At 43.8% G+C, this 20,151-nt stretch overlaps 2 protein-coding genes across 2 annotated transcripts in view; both read right to left on the bottom strand.

Annotated features, from left to right (window-relative positions):
* ddx41 (DEAD-box helicase 41) overlaps positions 1-5,088 on the bottom strand; it is a 71,300-nt gene extending 66,212 nt beyond the window's left edge. The window contains 6 exon segments of the mRNA NM_001140327.1: positions 249-385; positions 1,402-1,462; positions 3,739-3,813; positions 4,018-4,168; positions 4,508-4,606; positions 4,941-5,088. Of these exon segments, the coding sequence (NP_001133799.1) occupies positions 249-385; positions 1,402-1,462; positions 3,739-3,813; positions 4,018-4,168; positions 4,508-4,606; positions 4,941-4,967 (550 nt within the window). The 5' untranslated portion in view covers positions 4,968-5,088.
* Positions 5,089-19,494: 14,406 nt separating this feature from the next.
* LOC106604117 (protein FAM193B) overlaps positions 19,495-20,151 on the bottom strand; it is a 30,734-nt gene continuing 30,077 nt past the window's right edge. Inside the window, exon 11 of the mRNA XM_045717816.1 lies at positions 19,495-19,961. Within this exon, the coding sequence (XP_045573772.1) occupies positions 19,865-19,961 (97 nt within the window). The 3' untranslated portion in view covers positions 19,495-19,864. The remainder of the gene's footprint in view (positions 19,962-20,151) is intronic.

The following is a 20,151-nucleotide window of genomic DNA, read 5'->3' as shown; positions in this document are numbered from 1 at the left end:
ATCACCACTTCATTAATAAAAAGGGTGCAAAACAAAAATGGAAAAAAATAAGGTTTTTAATGAAAGTTGAAAGTGTCTGTGTGTCTCTCACCCTGTGGGAACTTAGTGTGTGTGTGTGTGTAAGTGGTCTCTCACCCTGTAGGAACTTAGTGTGTGTGTGTGTCCGGTGTGTCTCTCACCCTGTGGGAACTTGGTGTGTGTGTGTGTGTGTGTGTGTGTGTGTGTGTGTGTGTGTGTCTCTCTCTCACCCTGTGGGAACTTCATCTCCCTGAAGCTCTTGATCGGCGGAGGGATACCGTCACCATCGACCAGGATGTGGTACTTCTTCCTGACGCGGTCGTGTCTCGCAGGGGGCATGTTGAGGATGTACCGTGGAGCCAACCAACTATAAACAACAACAACAATAATGTTATCTTTACGGTACATTTTACACTAAACAACAATATAAAACACAACATGTTGGTCCCATGTTTCATGAGCTGAAATAAAAGATCCCAGAAATGTTTTATTACGCAGATAAAAGCTTATTTCTCTAAAATGTTGCGCACAAATTTGTTTACATCCCTGTTAGTGAACATTTCTCCCTTGACAAGATAGTCCATCCACTTGACAGGTGTGGCATATCAAGAAGCTGATTAAACAGCATGATCATTACACAGGTGCACCTTGTGCTTGGGGACAATAAAAGGCCACTCTAAAATGTGCCGTTTTGTCACACAGCACAACGCCACTGACATCTCAAATTATGAGGGAGCGTGCAATTGGCATGCTGACTGCAGGAACGTCCAACAGAGCTGCTTCCAGATAATTCAATGTTAATTTCTCTACTATAAGCCGTCTTAAGCCGCCTCCAACATCGTTTTAGAGAATTTGGCAGTACATCCAACCTGCCTCACAACCTCAGACCACGTGTAATCACACCAGCCCAGGACCTCCACATCCGGCTTCTTCACCTGCGGGATTGTCTGAGGAGAGGCGCTGAAGAGTATTTCTGTCAGTAATAAAGCCCCTTTTGTGCAGAAAAAGTCATTCTGATTGGCTGGGCCTGGCTCCCCATGGGGTGGACCTATGCCCTCCCAGGTCCACCCATGGCAGCGCCCCTGCCCAGTCATGTGAAATCCATAGATTAGGTCCTAATGAATTTATTTCAAATTGACTGATTTCCTTATACGAAGTGTAACTCTGTAAAAATCTTAGAAATTGTTGCATGTTGCGTTTGTATTTTAGTTCAGTATAGAATGTATTGTTACTGGATGATACCGCAGAGCCAACCAACGGGAACTAAACATGTCAAGCTATGCTATATTATTAACCTTCAGCATGACATGAAACACATCAAATAACAAGCCTTTTTTTCCCCCGGTCTGTGGTAGGTACTGTCAAAACATCGGTGTCATTCACCTTGTTTTGATGGGGTCGTCATAGATGATGCCTTTAGCCATTTCCTTCACCGACATGAGAGCTGAAAGAGAAACAAACGATTAGAGCTGGGCTGGAATAAAAGCCTGCAACACAGCCCCTGTTGACGTCCACCCTTGAAGTGATTCTGAACTAGAACAACAGTGGCCCCCATTGACAGTGATAGGGTCAGGTATGTACAGTAACATCTATTACCTCTGTAGGGGTCAGGTATGTACAGTAACATCTATTACCTCTGTAGGGGTCAGGTATGTACAGTAACATCTATTACCTCTGTAGGGGTCAGGTATGTACAGTAACATCTATTACCTCTGTAGGGGTCAGGTATGTACAGTAACATCTATTACCTCTGTAGGGGTCAGTATGTACAGTAACATCTATTACCTCTGTAGGGGTCAGTATGTACAGTAACATCTATTACCTCTGTAGGGGTCAGTATGTACAGTAACATCTATTACCTCTGTAGGGGTCAGTATGTACAGTAACATCTATTACCTCTGTAGGGGTCAGTATGTACAGTAACATCTATTACCTCTGTAGGGGTCAGTATGTACAGTAACATCTATTACCTGGTCAGTATGTACAGTAACATCTATTACCTGGTCAGTATGTACAGTAACATCTATTACCTGGTCAGTATGTACAGTAACATCTATTACCTGGTCAGTATGTACAGTAACATCTATTACCTCTGTAGGGGGTCAGTATGTACAGTAACATCTATTACCTCTGTAGGGGTCAGTATGTACAGTAACATCTATTACCTCTATAGGGGTCAGTATGTACAGTAACATCTATTACCTCTGTAGGCGTCAGTATGTACAGTAACATCTATTACCTCTGTAGGGGTCAGTATGTACAGTAACATCTATTACCTCTGTAGGGGTCAGTATGTACAGTAACATCTATTACCTCTGTAGGGGTCAGTATGTACAGTAACATCTATTACCTCTGTAGGGGTCAGTATGTACAGTAACATCTATTACCTCTGTAGGGGTCAGTATGTACAGTAACATCTATTACCTCTGTAGGGGTCAGTATGTACAGTAACATCTATTACCTCTGTAGGGGTCAGTATGTACAGTAACATCTATTACCTCTGTAGGGGTCAGTATGTACAGTAACATCTATTACCTCTGTAGGGGTCAGTATGTACAGTAACATCTATTACCTCTGTAGGGGTCAGTATGTACAGTAACATCTATTACCTCTGTAGGGGTCAGTATGTACAGTAACATCTATTACCTCTGTAGGGGTCAGTATGTACAGTAACATCTATTACCTCTGTAGGGGTCAGTATGTACAGTAACATCTATTACCTCTGCAGGGGTCAGTATGTACAGTAACATCTATTACCTCTGCAGGGGTCAGTATGTACAGTAACATCTATTACCTCTGCAGGGGGTCAGTATGTACAGTAACATCTATTACCTCTGCAGGGGTCAGTATGTACAGTAACATCTATTACCTCTGCAGGGGTCAGTATGTACAGTAACATCTATTACCTCTGCAGGGGTCAGTATGTACAGTAACATCTATTACCTCTGCAGGGGTCAGTATGTACAGTAACATCTATTACCTCTGTAGGGGTCAGTATGTACAGTAACATCTATTACCTCTGTAGGGGTCAGTATGTACAGTAACATCTATTACCTCTGTAGGGGTCAGTATGTACAGTAACATCTATTACCTCTGTAGGGGTCAGTATGTACAGTAACATCTATTACCTCTGTAGGGGTCAGTATGTACAGTAACATCTATTACCTCTGTAGGGGTCAGTATGTACAGTAACATCTATTACCTCTGTAGGGGTCAGTATGTACAGTAACATCTATTACCTCTGTAGGGGTCAGTATGTACAGTAACATCTATTACCTCTGTAGGGGTCAGTATGTACAGTAACATCTATTACCTCTGTAGGGGTCAGTATGTACAGTAACATCTATTACCTCTGTAGGGGTCAGTATGTACAGTAACATCTATTACCTCTGCAGGGGTCAGTATGTACAGTAACATCTATTACCTCTGTAGGGGTCAGTATGTACAGTAACATCTATTACCTCTGTAGGGGTCAGTATGTACAGTAACATCTATTACCTCTGTAGGGGTCAGTATGTACAGTAACATCTATTACCTCTGTAGGGGTCAGTATGTACAGTAACATCTATTACCTCTGTAGGGGTCAGTATGTACAGTAACATCTATTACCTCTGTAGGGGTCAGTATGTACAGTAACATCTATTACCTCTGTAGGGGTCAGTATGTACAGTAACATCTATTACCTCTGTAGGGGTCAGTATGTACAGTAACATCTATTACCTCTTCCCTCTGCCACACTCTGCAGAATCTTCTGTTCTTCTTTCAGCTGCTTCTCCTTGGCTGACTCTTTACGAGCTGTGGACACGAACAGACATATTTTAGCATTTAACAAAAAGACAAGTCAAGATCATGATACATTTTAGAATGCATAACCGGTATACCTTCTGTTTTCTACTACCCATGGACAAAAAAACCCTCATAATTCACCACACTGAACAATGATCATGCCAATTCTAACTGTGAAATGATGACATTTCAAACTGCCACTGTACCACTTACCTTCAGCCTTTTCCTTGAGGACCTGGTGTTGATCCAGCAGGGAGACGTTAGAGCGCGGTCCCAGACCCTCATCCTCATCTCTCTGCTCTCCTCCACTATCCTTCTGCTCCTCCTCTACTACCTTCCCTCGCAGACGCAGCATCTTCAGTTGCTGGGGGCACAGAGTGACGGGGTTGATTGGGAGGGAGAGACGGAAGGGAGGGAAAGTTATGGGTCATTGTGTTTGGTGGATCTACAGTACAAATCATTCTGACGCTGCCCAGTCAAAGCTAATTTATGTCTGTCAGCGGAACACACACACACACACGCTCAGTTGGTAGAGCATGGTGTTTGCAACGTCAGAGTTGTGGGTTCGATTCCCACGGGGGACAAGTACGGAAAATGTTTTATGAAATGTATGCATTCACTACTGTAAGTCGCTCTGGATAAGAGCATCTGCTAAAATGACTAAAAATGTTGTTGTTTTTTTAAATGTAAAAAATGTGTTTACCATTTTATGCTTTCTGATTTTGACTGGTACGTATGGGACATAGTCATCCTCTTCAGATGGATGATCGGATCCAGACTTCTCCTCCTCCCCATAGGATCTCTGTGGAAACAAAAGTACACCAACAATTACAAAGAAAGTGGTTTATTCAGCTGCCTAACTAAACGATTAGCTAGTTAGCAAACAAAATACAAAGCTACATCACAGATGAATAGAGTAAGTTAGTTAATAAGTATATTTGGCTACTAAAACATTTCGCTACACTCGCATTAACGTCTACTAACCATGTGTATGTGAGAAATAACATTTGATTTAAAATGAGCCTAGCGTCTATGAATGGGTTAGTTACAGCGGGATCTATGCTAGCTAGCAAGCTAGATAGTGTGCTAACAATGCTAGCTAGGTTTATTTTCCATACAAATTTAACATCACCTACCTTTTTAGACCGGTGTTCTGTCTCCATTTTATTGTGTTATGTTATGAGTTGCTACTGTAGCCTGTTAAATGCTACTTTGGTCAACTTTATTTCACCAAATACATGAAAATATACCTCAGGTTTGCGCTGTAAGAAAACACTAAAGACGTAGTCAGAATGTTTGTGTACGGCGAGCAGGGAACGACAAATCCAACCAGCGTCAAAAACGTTTCCGGAGTAAAAAATCTTCGCTTTGTGCAGTCTGACCGCAGAGTATCTAAATCCAGAGGTTTTAACGATTTAACGGACTGCACATCTGACAGAGGAAGAAAACTCGAAGGAAAATCTGTTTCCATCCAACATGTGTCGTTTTTTTTTCGCCCAGCAAAACATGGAGTTTTTGTATGGAGGTCAATGAGAGTGTCAACAACAACAAAAATGTAATGGTTTATTTGCTACGTGAGGTTTATTGGGTCGAGTTGAAGTTTCGTCATTCTTAAGTTGTTACGAGTGTATTTATAAAAATGTGACATTCTGGCAACGTTGAGAGGGAGAGAGAAAAAAAGCGTTATATCTCCAGGCTATGCATGTCATGAAGCTAGTAACTTAGTAACTTCTCTATACATTGAATACAGGCGGTGGACGTCACAACCTTCACCGAATATTCAAAATAAGTTTACAATAATGAGACGTATCCGCCACTGGACTGCCCGCCGTGCTGCTTTGTGAATAACGACTCCCATTGTTCAGGCGAAGAGACATGTATCTTGTCAGTATATCTATAATCTTTGGACCCTGATTTTTTAATTTTTAATTTAACCTTTAACTGGGAAATTCGCCATGACATCACCTACAAGTGTGATCGGGGATTTCTATTGGAGAACAAGTTTTAACCTAAATTCATACTGTACTGTCTTTGGTCTGTCCGTGCCTGACAACTCAAACTGAATTCTTCCGGTTGCTCCGTCTTCGTTCATGTCCATGAGCTTGAAGTGCAATAACTAAATTCTCCCTTCCGCTCCTAAACAACGCACATTTGTTGAAACTTTGGCAAAAGGGTAAAGTATACAAAACTTAGTCCACTGTGTTCGTAACATATTCTAGTTTTGGTAACAGAAAACTGTATTGACATTAAAATGTTTCATAAATGAGCAGAATGTAAGCCAAAATCCATGTTCGCCCTCTGCCGGCCACTGGGCTTCCTCATCACCATATTTGGTCGTGAGGTGGAGACGCCAACCGGATGCTTCAGATTTATACATCCGGTGAAACATCTGGCTCATTGTACCATCTGTGGCATCCCAATAGACCGTACTTCCTCTTATGGCGGCTGTGAGTAGGTATTAACTCCGCATTGTTTCGTTGGACAAAGGCTATGAGGAAAATGAATGGCGTTTTTGTAGTTTTTTTTGGGGATAAACACTGAAAATAAGAATTTATGTAATAATTTAAAAAAACACAAAGGCTTCATTATTTCATAAAGGTTATGTTAACCAACTGATGAGGTAACTCATTTCATAAAGGTCATGGAATCAACCCCAAAAAGTTGGAGAGTCCCACTCAGTGGACTACTTTAAAATGGTAGAAGCCCTCAAAAACAGCCTTATGGTCTCAATCATTCTATATGGCTGGAGTAAGAAGTTTGAGTAGCCACCCTCATGACTACACACTGTTGGGAAGACATGGAAAGCTGGTGTCAGCTAGACCAAGTCTGGCCCTCCCCGTGTCTGCCATCCTCCGCTAGTCTGGACTTTAACATGATGACTTTGGTTTAAAATAACCTTTATCGATATTAGACAATTCTGAAACAAATGTATTTTTTACATTTTAGTCATTTAGCAGATGCTCTTTTCCAGAGCGACTTACAGTAGAGTGCATACATTTTATTGCATTTTTAAATACTGGCCCCCCCGTGGGAATCGAACCCACAACCCTGGAGTTGCAAGCGCCATGCTCTACCAACTGAGCTACAGTGGCACCTACATGATGCATCATATCATGAGACCTTAGCCTAAAACCTAAAACCACTCGGAAAGCAAAACACCTCACTTTATTTTGTCAAAACGGCAAAATGTTTTAATCTTTCTGAATGAAAAAGGTTTTCACAGTATCAAAAGTGAATAATAAAAAATAAAAATAAAAAACAGAAAAGAAGCCAACTTGGCTTAGGCCTAATGGAATAATAAACATCCACATTCCACACATTTCAGATAATGTCTTCTAGTTAGTTGCATATAAACCTTAAAAGATTTTCGGGAAGAAAAAAGAAAACCAAGAAGAGAATATATGACGGAAAGCCTTTAAACATCGAAGCACCACTTCCTTCGTAACATCACTTCAACTAGCGATCGTTTTGTGATCAGAAAGGGAACTCATCTAAGTTCAGGACTGCAGGATCAGATACGGAGTGACAAGCAGAAGTTCTCACTGAGGTGTACGACCCCAGAAGGGTCAGAGTATTATGAAATATTTTAATCATGGTTGAAATCCTCACACATCCTCAGAGAGACAGGTCATTATGGTTGAAATCCTCACCCATCCCCAGAGAGACAGGTCATTATGGTTGAAATCCTCACCCATCCTCAGAGAGACAGGTCATCATTATGGTTGAAATCCTCACCCATCCTCAGAGACAGGTCATCATTATGGTTGAAATCCTCACCCATCCTCAGAGAGACAGGTCATCATTATGGTTGAAATCCTCACCCATCCTCAGAGAGACAGGTCATTATGGTTGAAATCCTCACCCATCCTCAGAGACAGGTCATCATTATGGTTGAAATCCTCACCCATCCTCAGAGAGACAGGTCATCATTATGGTTGAAATCCTCACCCATCCTCAGAGAGACAGGTCATCATTATGGTTGAAATCCTCACCCATCCTCAGAGAGACAGGTCATCATTATGGTTGAAATCCTCACCCATCCTTAGAGACAGGTCATCATTATGGTTGAAATCCTCACCCATCCCCAGAGAGACAGGTCATTATGGTTGAAATCCTCACCCATCCTCAGAGAGACAGGTCATTATGGTTGAAATCCTCACCCATCCTCAGAGAGATAGGTCATCATTATGGTTGAAATCCTCACCCATCCTCAGAGAGGTCATTATGGTTGAAATCCTCACCCATCCTCAGAGACAGGTCATTATGGTTGAAATCCTCACCCATCCTCAGAGAGACAGGTCATCATTATGGTTGAAATCCTCACCCATCCCTCAGAGAGACAGGTCATCATTATGGTTGAAATCCTCACCCATCCTCAGAGAGACAGGTCATTATGGTTGAAATCCTCACCCATCCTCAGAGAGACAGGTCATCATTATGGTTGAAATCCTCAGAGAGACAGGTCATTATGGTTGAAATCCTCACCCATCCTCAGAGAGACAGGTCATTATGGTTGAAATCCTCACCCATCCTCAGAGAGACAGGTCATCATTATGGTTGAAATCCTCAGAGAGACAGGTCATTATGGTTGAAATCCTCACCCATCCTCAGAGAGACAGGTCATCATTATGGTTGAAATCCTCAGAGAGACAGGTCATCATTATGGTTGAAATCCTCAGAGAGACAGGTCATCATTGTAGATGTGTTGTAAAAGGCCCTACAATCACTTATTTCATGTACAAACATTGAGATCGGGTGATGATTGAGGACATTTTTCAACTGAAAACAAAACCAGTCGGTTATTATTGGACAAGTCCAAGTCGTCTGTTCCTGTCGTCTTCCGTTTGAGACCTAATGAATACAATCCTGTATCAGCAGGGAGGTGAGTGATCAAAACAACAGTATGAGGCAGCCATGGGTAACATCCCAAATGGCACCCTATTCCCCATATAGTGCCCTACCCAATGGGGCCTGGTCAAAAGTAGTGCACTATAAAAAAATCGGGAATAGGGTGCCATTTGAGATGCATACAATGTTGAGAACATGGCCACAGTACATAATTATTTCACAGACCACCATGGGGGAAGATATAATCTCTGATAGCAGAAACGTCGCCAACAACCAATGGGAGATGAACTAAATGGCAGTTATGTGAAGGTATGTAGACACTCCAACTGGGTTCAGCCATTTCAGACACACCGTTGCGAGTAGTTGTATAAAATCGAGCACACAGCCATGCAATCTCCATAGACAAACATTGACGGTAGAATGGCCCCTACTTTAGAGCTCACCGTCATAGGATACCACCTTTCCAACAAGTCAGTTCGTCAAATTTCTGCCCTGATAGAGCTGTCCCGGGTCAACTGTAAGTGCTGTTATTGTGAAGTGAAAAAGTCTAGGGTAAACAACGACTTAGCCGCAAAGTGGTAGGCCACAAGCTCACAGAACGGGATCGTCGAGTGCTGAAGTTCGTAACAGTCATCTGTCCTCGGTCGCAACACTCGCTACCGAGTTCCAAACTGCTTCTGGAAGCAACGTCAGCACAGGAACTGTTCATCGGGAGCTTCATGAAATGGGTTTCCATGGCCGAGCAGCCGCACACAAGCCTAAGATCACCATGCTCAATGCTAAGCGTCGACTGGAGTGGTGTAAAGCTCACTGTCATTGGACTCTGGAGCAGTGGAAACGCGTTCTCTGGAGTGATGAATCACGCTTCACCATCTGGCAGTCTAACGGACAAATATGGGTTTGGTGGATGCCAGGAGAACGCTACCTGCCAGAATGCATAGTGCCAACTGTAAAGTTTGGTGGAGGAGGAATAATGGTCTGGGGCTGTTTTTCATGGTTCGGGCCCCTTAGTTCCAGTGAAGAGAAATCTTAACGCTACAGCACACAATGACATTCTAGACAATTCTGTGCTCCCAACTTTGTGGCAACAGTTTGAGGAAGGCCCTTTCCTGTTTCAGCATGACAATGCCCCCGTGCACAAAGCGAGGTCCATACAGAAATGGTTTGTCAAGTTCGGTGTGGAAGAACTTGACTGGCCTGCACAGAGCCCTGACCTCAACCCCATTGAACACCTTTGGGATGAATTGGAACGCCGACTGTGAACCAGTCCTAATCGCCCCAACATCAGTGACCTCACTAATACTCTTGTGGCTGAATAGAAGCAAGTCCCCGCAGTAATGTTCCAACATCTAGTGGAAAGCCTTCCCAGAAGAGTGGAGGCTGTTATAGCAGCAAAGGGGGGGACCAACTCCATATTAAAACCCATGATTTTGGAATGAGAGGTTTGACGAGCAGGTGTTCACATACACTACATTAATTTAAAACACATCTTGTAAAGATATGATTCTAAGTGTTAAACACAATAGTCAGATAAATATTTTTTTCTTTGTTTAAAAAAAAAATAAATCTAATTTCATGTCATCAATAGCATTGTACAACGTGAGGTATTGAATCTATTGATCCATGGGGTTCCATGTCATCCACTGCTGTTGATTCCTACATAGTTTGAGGAACATTGATAAACTACGCCATCATGACTTACTCAATGGGGCTCTTGGGATGCAACCCGGGAATAGGGCGCCATCTTTAACTGCAAACCGTTAATGAATGACCAGCGTTGGTTCAGCGGATGATGTCATACAGCGGGGACAGGTTGGCACAATCAGAGCAGTTCGATTGAGGTCATGAGAGCACAATACCAGGGTGGATAACCAGCCCACACATGGTGTCTATGACAGTATAGATAACCAGCCCACACATGGTGTCTATGACAGTATAGATAACCAGCCCACACATGGTGTCTATGACAGTATAGATAACCAATCCACACATGGTGGTGGTGTCTATGACAGTACAGATAACCAGCCCACACATGGTGGTGGTGTCTATGACAGTATAGATAACCAGCCCACACATGGTGTTTATGACAGTGTAGCTAACCAGCCCACACATGATGGTGATGTCTATGACAGTATAGATAACCAGCCCACACATGGTGGTGGTGTCTATGACAGTATAGATAACCAGCCCACACATGATGGTGATGTCTATGACAGTATAGATAACCAGCCCACACATGGTGGTGGTGTCTATGACAGTATAGATAACCAGCCCACACATGGTGGTGGTGTCTATGACAGTATAGATAACCAGCCCACACATGGTGTCTATGACAGTATAGATAACCAGCCCACACATGGTGTCTATGACAGTATAGATAACCAGCCCACACATGGTGTCTATGACAGTATAGATAACCATTCCACACATGGTGTCTATGACAGTATATATAACCAACCCATAACAGCCCCCGTGATATGCAACTTTTCAGGGAAGTTAGGAACAAATATACACAGGCAGTTAGGAAAGCATCTTTCATGGTAATAAGCATTTTTCTACGGCTGGCCATGCTTTCCACCTGGCTACCCCAACCCCGGTCAACAGCCCTGCGCTCCCCTCAGCAACTCGCCCAAACCTCCCCACTTCTCCTTCACCCAAATCTAGATAGCTGATGTTCTGAAAGAGATGCAAAATCTGGACCCCTACAAATCAGCCGGGCTAGACAATCTGGACCATCTCTTTCTAAAATTATCTGCCGAAATTGTTGCAACCCCTATTACTAGCCTGTTCAACCTCTCTTTCGTATCGTCTGAGATCCCCAAAGATTGGAAAGCTGCCGCGGTCATCCCCCTCTTCAAAGGGGGAGACACTCTAGACCCAAACTGCTATAGACCTATATCTATTCTACCCTGCATTTCTAAGGTCTTCAAAAGCCAAGTTAACAAAGAGATTACTGACCATTTTGAATCCCACCGTACCTTCTCCGCTATGCAATCTGGTTTCAGAGCTGGTCATGGGTGCACCTCAGCCACACTCAAGGTCCTTAACGACATCATAACCGTCATCGATAAGAGACATTACTGTGCAGCCGTATTCATCGACCTGGACAAGGCTTTCAACTCTGTCAATCACCACATTCTTATTGGCAGACTCAACAGCCTTGGTTTCTCTAATGACTGCCTCGCCTGGTTCACCAACTACTTCTCAGACAGAGTTCAGTGTGTCAAATCGGTGGGCCTGTTGTCCGGACCTCTGGCAGTCTATGGGTGTGCCACAGGGTTCAATTCTCAGGCCGACTGTCTTCTCTGTATACATCAATGATGTCGCTCTTGCTGCGGGTGATTCTTTGATCCACCTCTACGCAGACAACACCATTCTGTATACTTCTGGCCCTTCTTTGGACACTGTGTTAACTAACCTCCAGACGAGCTTCAATGCCATACAACTCTCCTTCCGTGGCCTCCAACTGCTTTTAAATGCAAGTAAAACTAAATGCATGCTCTTCAACCGATCGCTGCCCGCACCTGCCCGCCCGTCCAGCATCACTACTCTGGACGGTTCTGACTTAGAATATGTGGACAACTACAAATACCTAGGTGTCTGGTTAGACTGTAAACTCTCCTTCCAGACTCACATTAAGCATCTCCAATCCAAAATTAAATCTAGAATCGGCTTCCTATTTTGCAACAAGCATCCTTCACTCATGCTGCCAAACATACCCTCGTAAAACTGACCATCCTACCGATCCTCGACTTCGGTGATGTCATCTATAAAATAGCCTCCAACACTCTACTCAGCAAATTAGATGCAGTCTATCACAGTGCCATCCGTTTTGTCACCAAAGCCCCTTATACTACCCACCACTGCGACCTGTATGCTCTAGTTGGCTGGCCCTCGCTTCATACTCGTCGCCAGGCCCACTGGCTCCAGGTCATCTATAAGTCTATGCTAGGTAAAGCCCCGCCTTATCTCAGCTCACTGGTCACCATAGCAACACCCACCCGTAGCACGCGCTCCAGCAGGTATATCTCACTGCTCACCCCTAAAACCAATTCCTCCTTTGGCTGCCTCTCCTTCCAGTTCTCTGCTGCCAATGACTGGAACGAATTGCAGAAATCACTAAAGCTGGAGACTCATATCTCCCTCACTAGCTTTAAGCACCAGCTGTCAGAGCAGCTCACAGATCACTGCACCTGTACATAGCCCATCTGTAAACAGCCCATCTGTAAACAGCCCATCTATCTACCTACCTCATCCCCATACTGTATTTATTTATTTATCTTGCTCCTTTGCACCCCAGTATCTCAACTTGCACATTCATCTTCTGCACATCTACCATTCCAGTGTTTAATTGCTATATTGTAATTACTTCACCACCATGGCCTATTTATTGCCTTACCTCTCTAATCCTACCTCATTTGCACATGCTGTATATAGATTTTTGTTCTATTGTGTTATTGATTGTATGTTTGTTTATTCCATGTGTAACTCTGTGTTGTTGTACGTGTCGAACTGCTTTGCTTTATCTTGGCCAGGTCGCAGTTGTAAATGAGAACTTGTTCTGAACTAGCCTACCTGGTTAAATAAAGGACTTGTTCTCAACTGGCCTACCTGGTTAAATAAAGGACTTGTTCTCAACTAGCCTACCTGGTTAAATAAAGGACTTGTTCTCAACTAGCCTACCTGGTTAAATAAAGGTGGAATAAAATTAAAAAAAAATGTAAACATGGTGGTGGTGTCTATGACAGTATACAGCTGAAGTAGGGAAGTTTACATACACTTAGGTTGGAGTCATTAAAACTCGTTTTTCAACCACTCCACAAATTTCTTGTTAACAAACTATAGTTTTGGCAAGTCGGTTAGGACATCTACTTTGTGCATGACAAGTAATTTTTCCAACAATTGTTTATAGACAGATTATTTCACTTATAATTCACTGTATTACAATTCCAGTGGGTCAGAAGTTTACATACACTAAGTTGACTGTGCCTTTAAACAGCTTGGAAAACTCCAGAAAAATGATGTCACGGCTTTAGAAGCTTCTGATAGGCTAAACATTTGAGTCAATTGGAGGTGGTTTACCTTCAAACTCAGTGCCTCTTTGCTTGGCATCATGGGAAAATCAAAAGAAATCAGCGAAGACCTCAGAAAAAAAATTGTAGACCTCCACAAGTCTGGTTCATTTCCAAACGCCTGAAGGTACCAAGTTCATCTGTACAAACAATAGTGTGCCAGTATAAACACCATGGGACCACGCAGCCGTCATACCGCTCAGGAAGGAGACGCGTTCTGTCTCCTAGAGATGAACGTACTTTGGTGCGAAAAGTGCAAATCAATCCCAGAACAACAGCAAAGGACCTTGTGAAGATGCTGGAGGAAACAGGTACAAAAGTATCTATATCCACAGTAAAACGAGTCCTATATCGACATAACCTGAAAGGCCACTCAGCAAGGAAGAAGCCACTGCTCCAAACCCGCCATAAAAAAAGCCAGACTACAGTTTGCAACTGCGCATGGAGACAAAGATGGTACTTTTTGGAGAAATGTCCTCTGGTCTTATGAAACAAAAATATAACTGTTTGGCCATAATGACCATCGTTATATTTGTAGGAAAAGGGGGATGCTTGCAAGGCGAAGAACACCATCCCAACCGTGAAGCACGGGGGTGGCAGCATCATGTTGTGGGGGTGCTTTGCTGTACGAGGGACTGGTGCACTTCACAAAATAGATGGCATCATGAGGGAGGAAAATGATGTGGATATATTGAAGCAACATCTAAAGGCATCAGTCAGGAAGTTAAAGCTTGGTCGCAAATGGGTCTCCCAAATGGACAACGACCCCAAGCATACTTCCAAAGTTGTGGCAAAATGGCTTAAGGACAACAAAGTCAAGGTATTGGAGTGGCAATCACAAAGCCCTGACCTCAAACCTATAGAAAATGTGTGGGCAGAACTGAAAAAGCGTGTGCGAGCAAGGAGGCCTAGAAACCTGACTCAGTTACACCAGCTCTGTCAGGAGGAATGGGCCAAAATTCACCCAACTTATTGTAGGAAGCTTGTGGAAGGCTGCCCAAAACGTTTGACCCAAGTTAAACAATTTCAAGGAAATGCTACCAAATACTAATTGAGTTTATGTAAATTTCTGACCCACTGGAAATGTGATGAAAGAAATAAAAGCTGAAATAATACAAACCTACACATGGTGTCTATGACAGTATAGATAACCAGCCCACACATGGTGGTGGTGTCTATAACAGTATAGATAACCAGCCCACACATGGTGGTGGTGTCTATGACAGTATAGATAACCAGCCCACACATGGTGGTGGTGTCTATGACAGTATAGATAACCAGCCCACACATGGTGGTGGTGTCTATGACAGTATAGATAACCAGCCCACACATGGTGGTGGTGTCTATGACAGTATAGATAACCAGCCCACACATGGTGGTGGTGTCTATGACAGTATAGATAACCAGCCCACACATGGTGGTGGTGTCTATGACAGTATAGATAACCAGCCCACACATGGTGGTGATGTCTATGACAGTATAGATAACCAGCCCACACATGGTGGTGGTGTCTATGACAGTATAGATAACCAGCCCACACATGGTGGTGGTGTCTATAACAGTATAGATAACCAGCCCACACATGGTGGTGGTGTCTATGACAGTATAGATAACCAGCCCACACATGGTGGTGGTGTCTATGACAGTATAGATAACCAGCCCACACATGGTGGTGATGTCTATGACAGTATAGATAACCAGCCCAAACATGGTGTCTATGACAGTATAGATAACCAGCCCACACATGGTGGTGGTGTCTATGACAGTATAGATAACCAGCCCACACATGGTGTCTATGACAGTATAGATAACCAGCCCACACATGGTGTCTATGACAGTATAGATAACCAGCCCACACATAGTGTCTATGACAGTATAGATAACCAGCCCACACATGGTGTCTATGACAGTATAGATAACCAGCCCACACATGGTGTCTATGACAGTATAGATAACCAGCCCACACATGGTGGTGATGTCTATGACAGTATAGATAACCAGCCCACACATGGTGGTGATGTCTATGACAGTATAGATAACCAGCCCAGACATGGTGTCTATGACAGTATAGATAACCAGCCCACACATGGTGTCTATGACAGTATATATAACCAGCCCACACATGGTGTCTATGACAGTATAGATAACCAGCCCACACATGGTGGTGGTGTCTATGACAGTATAGATAACCAGCCCACACATGGTGTCTATGACAGTATAGATAACCAACCCACACATGGTGGTGGTGTCTATGACAGTATAGATAACCAGCCCACACATGGTGTCTATGACAGTATAGATAACCAGCCCACACATGGTGGTGATGTCTATGACAGTATAGATAACGAGCCCACACATAGTGTCTATGACAGTATAGATAACCAGCCCACACATGGTGGTGGTGTCTATGACAGTATAGATAACCATCCCACACATGGTGTCTATGACAGTATAGATAACCAGCCCACACATAGTGTCTATGACAGTATAGATAACCAGCCCACACATAGTGTCTATGACAGTATAGATAACCAGCCCACACATGGTGGTGGTGTCTATGACAGTATAGATAACCAGCCCACACATGGTGGTGGTGTCTATGACAATATAGATAACCAGCCCACACATGGTGTCTATGACAGTATAGATAACCAGCCCACACATGGTGTCTATGACAGTATAGATAACCAGCCCACACATGGTGGTGGTGTCTATGACAGTATAGATAACCATCCCACACATGGTGTCTATGACAGTATAGATAACCAGCCCACACATAGTGTCTATGACAGTATAGATAACCAGCCCACACATGGTGGTGGTGTCTATGACAGTATAGATAACCAGCCCACACATGGTGGTGGTGTCTATGACAGTATAGATAACCAGCCCACACATGGTGGTGGTGTCTATGACAGTATAGATAACCAGCCCACACATAGTGGTGATGTCTATGACAGTATAGATAACCAGCCCACACATGGTGGTGGTGTCTATGACAGTATAGATAACCATCCCACACATGGTGGTGTGTCTATGACAGTATAGATAACCAGCCCACACATAGTGTCTATGACAGTATAGATAACCAGCCCACACATGGTGTCTATGACAGTATAGATAACCAGCCCACACATGGTGGTGGTGTCTATGACAGTATAGATAACCAGCCCACACATAGTGGTGATGTCTATGACAGTATAGATAACCAGCCCACACATGGTGGTGGTGTCTATGACAGTATAGATAACCAGCCCACACATGGTGGTGGTGTCTATGACAGTATAAATAACCAGCCCACATATAGTTTCTATGACAGTATAGATAACCAGCCCACACATAGTGTCTATGACAGTATAGATAACCAGCCCACACATGGTGTTCTATGACAGTATAGATAACCAGCCCACACATGGTGTCTATGACAGTATAGATAACCAGCCCACACATGGTGGTGATGTCTATGACAGTATAGATAACCAGCCCACACATGGTGGTGATGTCTATGACAGTATAGATAACCAGCCCACACATGGTGGTGATGTCTATGACAGTATATATAACCAGCCCACACATGGTGGTGTGTCTATGACAGTATAGATAACCAGCCCACACATAGTTGTGTCTATGACAGTATAGATAACCAGCCCACACATAGTGTCTATGACAGTATAGATAACCAGCCCACACATGGTGGTGATGTCTATGACAGTATAGATAACCAGCCCACACATGGTGGTGATGTCTATGACAGTATAGATAACCAGCCCACACATGGTGGTGATGTCTATGACAGTATAGATAACCAGCCCACACATGGTGGTGATGTCTATGACAGTATAGATAACCAGCCCACACATGGTGGTGGTGTCTATGACAGTATATATAACCAGCCCACACATGGTGGTGGTGTCTATGACAGTATAGATAACCAGCCCACACATGGTGGTGGTGTCTATGACAGTATAGATAACCAGCCCACACATGGTGGTGGTGTCTATGACAGTATAGATAACCAGCCCACACATGGTGGTGGTGTCTATGACAGTATAGATAACCAGCCCACACATGGTGGTGATGTCTATGACAGTATAGATAACCAGCCCACACATGGTGGTGATGTCTATGACAGTATAGATAACCAGCCCACACATGGTGGTGATGTCTATGACAGTATAGATAACCAGCCCACACATGGTGGTGGTGTCTATGACAGTATAGATAACCAGCCCACACATGGTGGTGGTGTCTATGACAGTATAGATAACCAGCCCACACATGGTGGTGGTGTCTATGACAGTATAGATAACCAGCCCACACATGGTGGTGGTGTCTATGACAGTATAGATAACCAGCCCACACATGGTGGTGGTGTCTATGACAGTATAGATAACCAGCCCACACATAGTGGTGGTGTCTATGACAGTATAGATAACCAGCCCACACATGGTGGTGGTGTCTATGACAGTATAGATAACCAGCCCACACATGGTGTGTCTATGACAGTATAGATAACCAGCCCACACATGGTGGTGGTGTCTATGACAGTATAGATAACCAGCCCACACATGGTGGTGGTGTCTATGACAGTATAGATAACCAGCCCACACATGGTGGTGGTGTCTATGACAGTATAGATAACCAGCCCACACATGGTGGTGATGTCTATAACAGTATAGATAACCAGCCCACACATGGTGGTGATGTCTATGACAGTATAGATAACCAGCCCACACATGGTGGTGGTGTCTATGACAGTATAGATAACCAGCCCACACATGGTGGTGGTGTCTATGACAGTATAGATAACCAGCCCACACATGGTGGTGGTGTCTATGACAGTATAGATAACCAGCCCACACATGGTGGTGGTGTCTATGACAGTATAGATAACCAGCCCACACATGGTGGTGGTGTCTATGACAGTATAGATAACCAGCCCACACATAGTGGTGATGTCTATGACAGTATAGATAACCAGCCCACACATGGTGGTGGTGTCTATGACAGTATAGATAACCAGCCCACACATGGTGTCTATGACAGTATAGATAACCAGCCCACACATGGTGGTGGTGTCTATGACAGTATAGATAACCAGCCCACACATGGTGGTGGTGTCTATGACAGTATAGATAACCAGCCCACACATGGTGGTGGTGTCTATGACAGTATAGATAACCAGCCCACACATGGTGGTGGTGTCTATGACAGTATAGATAACCAGCCCACACATGGTGGTGATGTCTATGACAGTATAGATAACCAGCCCACACATGGTGGTGATGTCTATGACAGTATAGATAACCAGCCCACACATGGTGGTGGTGTCTATGACAGTATAGATAACCAGCCCACACATGGTGGTGGTGTCTATGACAGTATAGATAACCAGCCCACACATGGTGTCTATGACAGTATAGATAACCAGCCCACACATGGTGTCTATGACAGTATAGATAACCAGCCCACATATAGTGGTGATGTCTATGACAGTATATTGTGTTTTAACAGTTTAATAAAAATGCCCGTGTCCTCCATACCATAATCGGAACCTTCTTAAAAACATTGTAAAATAATTCAGAGGCGATTCAATCATCTAAAACAGAGCCTATCGACAAGGGGGGGGGGTTGAGGGAGAGATACCCTAAACTAAAGGTACCTCAGATCGTGGGGTCGTGGGGTCAGTACCTTCAGAGAACAGAAGCATCGAATAAAACCAACCAATAACAATACAAGAGGTTTTCAACAATGTTAAAATGTGCCACAATTGCAATAAAAACACTTTTTATTGTATAAGGTAACTGTTTTCCATACTACATAGTGAAGTACACAGTAGATTAGATCCGATAAAACAGTTCTCCATGTTTCAGCCTGGATCTCATCTCCCTCGTTGCGAAACGGCAGAGTCTAGTCTCAGTCGCCCGTGTGTGTGAGTGAATGATCCCCTGGCTGTCAGCCAATAGCAACACAGTATCGCAGTCCTGAATGGAAAAATGGTGTTGCACCAGGGTCCCTTGGCTTGGTGAGGAAAAAGAAGAGGAGTGGGAATGAGAGAGAAGGCCTCAGGCCGTCGATGGTTGTATGGACATAGTTATGTTGAAGGGGGGGGGAGGTTCTGCATTCGAGAACCAGTCAGTTTACTGGGCTGCGTTGGAAGGAACCTTTTTGAGGGTAAAGTTGGACCAGTTTACTGCAACCTTCTGACGGGTCTGTTTAGCAGAATCAAGGCAAAACCTACAGAGAGAGAGAGAGATGGGAGGGAGGGAGAGAGAGAGAGAGATGGGAGGGAGGGAGAGAGAGAGAGAGAGATGGGAGGAGAGAGAGAGAGAGAGATGGGAGGAGAGAGAGAGAGAGAGATGGGAGGGAGGAGAGAGAGAGATGGGAGGAGAGGGAGAGAGAGAGAGAGATGGGAGGAGAGAGAGAG

Source organism: Salmo salar, chromosome ssa05, assembly GCF_905237065.1.
Source record: "Salmo salar chromosome ssa05, Ssal_v3.1, whole genome shotgun sequence".
In the NCBI taxonomy this organism is placed as follows: Eukaryota; Metazoa; Chordata; class Actinopteri; order Salmoniformes; family Salmonidae; genus Salmo; species Salmo salar.
Note: the sequence above shows the minus strand (reverse complement) of the source record. Positions and strands in the feature narration are given on the sequence as shown.